The 7,433-nt window shown below is 37.4% G+C and overlaps 1 protein-coding gene across 1 annotated transcript; it reads left to right on the top strand.

The window, feature by feature from the left end:
- The first annotated feature begins 5,449 nt into the window (after positions 1–5,449).
- LOC121132775 (olfactory receptor 51F2-like) lies at positions 5,450–6,492 on the top strand. Its single transcript, XM_040733782.1, has one exon. It carries the CDS (start codon positions 5,485–5,487, stop codon positions 6,427–6,429), a length of 945 nt encoding a protein of 314 aa, XP_040589716.1. The 5' UTR covers positions 5,450–5,484; the 3' UTR covers positions 6,430–6,492.
- Positions 6,493–7,433: the final 941 nt, after the last annotated feature.

Raw genomic sequence — 7,433 nt, 5'->3', positions numbered from 1 at the left:
GAGTAACTTGTTAATGCTAAGCAAGTGTATACACTTAGCAGCATATGATGTATAACAACTTAGTATATTATGTCAATTGAAAATATAACATTCAAAATAGTTACTACAAGTATAGACTATTATTATAAATATGTAATTCACTCCATAATTAGAACCTTAATGAAAAATGAAATTATGAATTTTCATGAAAATGTTCTACCAAGTGAAGTAGCCTCAACTCAGAAAGACAAACAACATATGTTCTCCCTTAGATGTGTGTTTAGCTGCTAACATTTAAGCATGTGATCCGGGTGGAAGCAAATATGGGTAGAGGAGTGGAAATTTAAGGAAACCATGTGACTGGACCAAAAAGAGACATTAAGGGACAGTGAGGAGAAGACAACAGAGCAAAGCAGAAAGGGGCACACTCTGTACAAAAGGGACCAGTGAGGAAAGGGAACAGGATAGTGAGGGGAGAGGGAATCGACCACATGAAAACCCCATACAGAAGCCTATTCTTGGAAGGTTTAAAAATGCAATTAAAAAGAAAATAATGAAGGTTAAAGAAACCAATTTTAAATAGAGAGTTGCAAGACCAGAGAGTTTGGAGCTATAAAGGGCAGAATTGGATTCCTGGGTCTATCTACCATCAGGTTGTTGGGTGAATGTGGCTCCTCTCAGCTTTGATTTCCCCTTGCTAATCTTCCTTCATCTATAAGATGGAGCTGTAGCACTCACTGACACTGTTGTGCCTGTGATGTATATAAGGCTTTGTGGTGAGGGCTGTCCACTTGATGCTCCTGGTGGTCTGGTTATGGGGATATTTAACTGACAGTCCTTGTCTTGGGAGATTATTGGTGTAGGGGGGAGATATCATATTAAGTCTACAGATAGTTATTTCAAAACTATCAAAAGAGGACTCAGGGGTTAAGAGCACTTACTGCTCTTGTGGAGTACCAGCCCACAACCATGTGTATCCCCCGTTTCAGGATATTCTACAGCCTCTATGCTCCATGGGCAACTGTATATTTGTGGGGCACAGAAATTTACACAGGCACTCATACATACACTTAAATAAAATGCATAATCTTTAAAAATGATATCTATTTGATATTTGCACATTTTTCTAGAAGTGAATTAGTAATCATAATTTTTTTCCAAATGGTTTCTTATTCTTCCTTCCATGTTTGCTAGTATACTCCTTTGTGTTTGTAATTGATTATAGCACTCCAAGGAGTTCACACTAAAAAAAAGAATTTAGATATTATTTATACTAGTACCTAAGCTGGGTACGATACTTATGCCTGTGTATTTGGCATTAGGAAGACAGTGTTAGAGAATTTTGAGATGATAGTGTCCAGGCCTGCTTAATAAAACCTTGCCACAAACAAAAACCAAGAACAAACTCCTTTAGAAATGTTATCACCATGCTGCTAGGGAGAAATTTGTTGACTGCTTATACATCCTATTGGAGCATTTCACTCTTTATTTATATTTATGTGTTTTTAGTGTCTACACTCTAGTCATCCTACTTGCTTTTATTTCAGCTGTGGCACTACACAGGAAATCTACACATGTAGAATATTTTGGGTATTATTAATTGTAGAGAGAATCCTTTAAATCAACAGGTATCTAAAAAGTATTCAGCGTGAGTAACTGCAAGTTATATCCTCTGAGCAAAATCTTCCCATTTTTTATATCTCCACCCCCTGGAAACCACCACTTCACACTCTTTTTCTATTAATTTAACTAAAACATGTCACTTATAGGTAGAATCATGCAGTATTTATCCTTCTGTGACTGGTTCAATTCACCAAGCATAATATTCTCCAGGTATCTCTACATTGTAGCATTTTTTCAGAATTTTATTCCCTTTTAAAGCCCATGGTGTATGCCATATTTTCTTTATTCATTTATCTGTCAATGGGTATTTCGATGTTTTCATATTTTGCCATTTATGAATAATGTTGAAAAGAACATAGGAATGTAGATATCTGTTCAACATCTACTTTCTTTGGTTGTTCACTGAGAAGTGGGATTACTTAATTTCTTAAGAGGTAATTTTTTTAGTTTTATAATAAAGTTATATAATACTTCTCTTAAGAGAGCAACATTTTGCCATTTTCTCCAATTATATCCAAAGGTTACAATTTCTTTACGCTCCTGCCACTTTTGTCTTATAAACAGAATCTCTAGCCCATTCTGGATAGTTGAGGATAACTTTGAGCTTCTGATTCTACTGTCCTCACTTCCTAAATTCTGGGACTACAGGTATGTGCCACCTGTGCTTTTGAGAAATAGCCATCCTCATGGTGTGCTGCTATGAATACCAATTGTAAGTGAGGTCTCAATCATTTACTGTAAAGACAGGAGGTTAGGAAATTGGGAGGAAATATGGAGGAGCTATAAGTGTGAGAATGTGAGGTGGGAATGATGCAAATAAAGTACTCATGTATGAACTTTCAAAAATAGTAATAAAGTAATGTCAAAAAATAAAAAAGTGGTAAAACCACAGAATTAAAAAAGAAACTGAGATTTTAATTCCTCATCTTTAAAACAAAGTGAACATGATTTTTAGGTCCTTTTAAAAATATCTCCACTTTTTCAAAGAAAATAATAGTTCTTATCACTAGGTGTGAGTTCAAGTGCTATCTCAGTCTTAATTTCAATTATTTAGAAAACTTACTTTTCTCCCACTTACAGATACTCCAATGAGTTTGTGTAAATTTTTGTAATGAAAGTACTCTATCTTTCTTTCTCTCTCTCATACACACACACACTCACACTCACTCACACTCACTCACTCACTCACTCACACTCACTCACTCACTCACACATATCAGACATATAGATAGACAGATATACAGAGAGTAAATGCTGAATTCAGAAGTATTGCCAATAAAAACAAATATCTGTGGATATCAGTATCTTGGTCCTCAGCTGAGAGATAAATTTGACATTTCTGTTGCTATCAATTATTTTTCCCAACATAATATTTTTTGATTATTTAGGAATTTCACAAGTACCTTGATGACAATCACTTCCCAGTCTTCCCAGACCCACCCCCACCCTTGTGACTGCCCCCTCAAAAAAACCACCAAAGAATAAGAAGTAGAAGTAGAAACAAGTTCAATTTGTGTTGATCATATAATCACTGGAACATTGTTAAACTCCCAATGGCCAGCCCCTCACAGAAAACTGAGTCCTTCCCCACCAGAACCCTGCTATTAGCTGTTAGTTGTGGAGGGCTACACTTCAGCATCCTTCTCACAGTTTTAAGAGTTCTCCTTTATGACTGTTCCTTCGTAAGGGTGTGTGTGACATTTTTACTTGTAACTTTTCATGGAAGAATTGAGACAAGAGCCCACCTCTGCATCTCAGGGGGAGTAATTTTTGCCCTGCTCCTAGTGTTTGACATTTGCCAGTGATTGATGTGGCTGCAGTCACAGACTGGTGGGGTAAAGGTCATATAGTGAATCTAAAACAAGTGAGTCTGAGAGCAGAGCACCAGAGGTTAGGGTTTAAGGGCAAAGCAAAAGAAACCCTTTCTAATCAAAGTGCAGAGGTGAAAACCACTCGGGGACACAGACAATTACCCTTTCCTCAGGTCTAAACTATAAGTCTTGGAAGATGCCTGACAAGATCTCTAATAGAATCCATCAAATACCTGAATGGTTTCTGAAAAATAGAAGTAGAGGTCTAATACTCCTTTTTGCCCCCCCTTTCTTTTAGTTTTAAATTTCATTTTAAATTCCAACCACAGTTCTCCATCCAACACCTCCTCCAATTCCCTCCCCTCCCCCACAGAGCACCAACAGTCCACTCCTCCTCACTGATAAGGAGTCCTATTACTTAATACTCACCCATGTGTTATGATTCCTCAGAGAGAGATGGAGAAATTTGTGTTTGGACCTGAACTATCCTGTAGGGTCCTGGCGTGATGTTCATAGGAGGTGGTGTGAGTGTGGCAAGAGGGATCTGTTTCTTAGTGACATGTCCTTAACATTGGTCATGGGGTTTTATCTACCCCTTATTCAGCATTTGCTTCTCAATTATTTTTCATGTAATGCTCCTACCATGTTGAGCCGTGATGGGACTAAAACAAAGGGGCTTAGCCCTGAAGGGAACCTCTAAAACAGCCTAGATAAACTTGGTCTCTTCATAATGGAAAGGCAATTATCACAATACTCAAAAGGCATTCAGTTTTGATCATTTCCTATTTTTCTCTACACCCATATCATACAAATGTCACACCTTTTGGTGCTTCTTCTATTTAAGTGCAAATTTGTATGTTTTCTTGTTCAGGGACATTTGCAGGCTTTATTGTTGAGTCCCATCTGATTTTAACTCATATCCATCACATGTGTGGACACTGTAACATGTGCATCTATGATTGGAAGGGGCAGACATTTACATTCACACTAAAATCAAGCGTGCTGAAGAGAAAACTGTGGCCTTAGAAGGCTTCCTAAGCAACAGAAAGTATTTCCTTCAATTCTTCAGATTTACATATCAACATTAATATTCCTGTGAAAAGTAGAAAACCATGACATTTGCTAAGGTGATTCTGCTGCAGTGATTTTCCACAAGCTTCCTATTTGTTGTTAGTTCTTAGTGAGGTCATTTTTAAATCATCTTTCTGGAGGCAGAATTTTCCTTAAACATAATTAGGTTTCCAATTACTACCTGTGTAAGCAAACCTTTTCCTTGTATCATTCTGGGTGACTTATTTGTGTAGACAAACTGGTACTCTTGTATTTAATATTTTTTACATTGACAGTTATAATTTATTTATTCAGTCATAACTATAAAAACTTCAATATTGTCTTACTCTGTTTTCACTGGGCATTAGTGGACTGGCAAAGTGTAATGGCTTCTAGGATTCTGGATCAGAAACTGAGAAGTTGTGAAAAGCAAGACAAATTAACTTATTGTCCAGAGATAACCTGTCAGTCATGCCCAACACCATAGACCTGGAAGATACTTTTATTACCTATGAGAACTTTATTATATGTTTGTACTTTGTGTATGTATGCAAGTGTGTACATGCATGTGTATAGCTGAACATGTACCATAGATGTGGAAAAAAGTCAAATGATAACTTGCTGAGGTAGGTTGTCTCCTACCCTGTGGGTTCTTGTGATTAAACTCAGGTCATCAGGATTGACTCCACTTGCCTTTATCCACTGAGAAATCTTGTCAGCCTAATATAGCCTCTTTTTTAATGTAAACACACAGACACCCACACATAATACAATATAGATCTTGTGAAAACCTGGGTCTCCTCACAGATATTAGTGCTGTTTCTTCCCCGATTGCACCTGTTCAATTTGACATTTAGTAAAACAGTAAATGGCTTTGCCTTTCCATTGAAGATGAGGGAAAGAAACTGGGTTTTTAGTATTCCTAAATGTGTGGTGTGTAGCAGAGACTGGAAGAATTTCTGTTCTCATCATTACAGGATGTGTGCCTTTCCCCCAAGGGCTTCTGCTTCCTCAAGTCACTATGTCATCCTTCAACCAGAGCACTGCCCACTCAATAGTCTTCTTCCTCACTGGCATTCCTGGTCTTGAGACCTCTCAAGCCTGGATTTCCATCCCTTTCTGCTGTCTATATGCCATCGCCATCTCTGGGAACAGCATGATCCTGTTTGTCATCATCACTGAGTCAAGTCTCCATGAACCCATGTACTATTTCCTGTCCATGCTGTCCTTCACAGACCTGGGTCTGTGCTTCTCTACGGTGGTAACGGTGTTGGGCATCTTCTGGTTCAATGTTCGAGAGATTAGCTTTGATGCCTGCATTGGCCAGATGTTCTTTATCCATGGCTTTACATTCATGGAGTCTTCAGTCCTCCTGGTGATGGCCTTTGACCGCTTTATTGCCATCTGTAATCCACTGAGGTATGCTATGATCTTAACCAATTCACGGATCATTGCAGTGGGTTTTGCAATTGTAATTAGGGGGACCACAGCTCTTGTTCCTTTACTCCTGCTCCTCAAGCGTCTATCTTTTTGTCGTAGTCATGTGCTCCATCATTCCTATTGCTTCCATCCTGACGTGATGAAGCTCTCATGCTCAGACACTAAGATCAACAGTGCCTTTGGCCTGGCCACTGTTATCTCTACTGCAGGATTGGACTCTGTTCTGATACTTCTGTCTTATGTTCTGATCATCCACTCAGTGCTGTGTATTGCATCTAAGGAGGAGCGGAAAAAGGCATTTGGCACCTGTGTCTCCCATCTTAGTGCTGTTGCCATCTTCTACATCCCTATGATCAGCTTGTCATTGGTGCATCGGTTTGCAAAGCATGCTCCTCCGTTTGTGCACACTCTAGTTGCCAATATTTATCTGCTCATCCCTCCTGTAATGAATCCCATAATCTATAGCGTGAAGACCAAACAAATTCGCAAGGCTGTGCTTAAAGTATTCTTCATTAAGCCACCTTAGGAACGTTTTAATGTTTTAATTTTATAGCCGCTTCATATGCCTTGCTTTGCTGTTGCCTGTGGATGCCTGCCCTATTTTGAGGGACTAGGGAGGAGGGTTGGGTTGAGGGGGCAAAGTGGAAATGGGTGGTTGAATGTGAGGAGAATAGAGAGGGAAGGCTATTGTAAGGACATAAAATAAACAAAAAAGCATCTTCCTTAAATTTCTGTGTTTTATTATTCACTTGTAGCTTGAAGTAGTCTGTGAATTAAGTTATTTTCTTTTTTCTGATGATGCTATAATTTCCTGTCCACAAAGTTCTAGACTGTGAGTTCCCTACTGACAGAGACAACATGTTTTATGGTTATTATCCTATTATTACTGCTGTACCTGTACAATATGGTTAAATAAAATTTATGGTTATTGGTAAATTGATTTTAGTCCTTTAAATTATATAACTATTAATGGTTCATATAATATATATATACTAAGAAGTATGCATTTAAATAATTGTATAATTTTCCTCATGCTTTTAAAATGACTATTATTGCCAATCAAATATTCATGGTTGAATAAGATGAAATAGTGGAATCACTAAGGAATCTGTGAGAACAAAATGCTTAAAATGAGTACTTTCTTAGTTCTTTAAATAAGCCTTAAGATGTCTTTATTTAATGAATTAATATTTCAATCTCACAAGATATTGTGATATATTGTGTAAATGTATCTGTAGGGAAACTTCTACTGATTTTATCATCACATTATTGGGTCATACAAAGTACCTGAAGTTGTATCATAATTGTACAATTTTTCAAGTTAACCTGAAGCTTAAAATTAATATATAGGAGATGAAAATGCTAACCTAATTTCATCCATCATGCACTGAGTACATATACTGAATTATCATCCTGTACCCTATAATATCCTAATTAAAATTATTAATGAAAACTAAGTAGTGTGATAAGCCTCTAATTTTGACAAACATTTCCTCACCTGGTTGTAGATTCCTAGAAAGACTGTTATGT

Source organism: Mesocricetus auratus, unplaced genomic scaffold (genome assembly GCF_017639785.1).
Source record: "Mesocricetus auratus isolate SY011 unplaced genomic scaffold, BCM_Maur_2.0 Super-Scaffold_4256, whole genome shotgun sequence".
In the NCBI taxonomy this organism is placed as follows: Eukaryota; Metazoa; Chordata; class Mammalia; order Rodentia; family Cricetidae; genus Mesocricetus; species Mesocricetus auratus.
The sequence above is the reverse complement of the archived record's forward strand: the minus strand, read 5'-3'. Positions and strand labels throughout refer to the sequence as shown.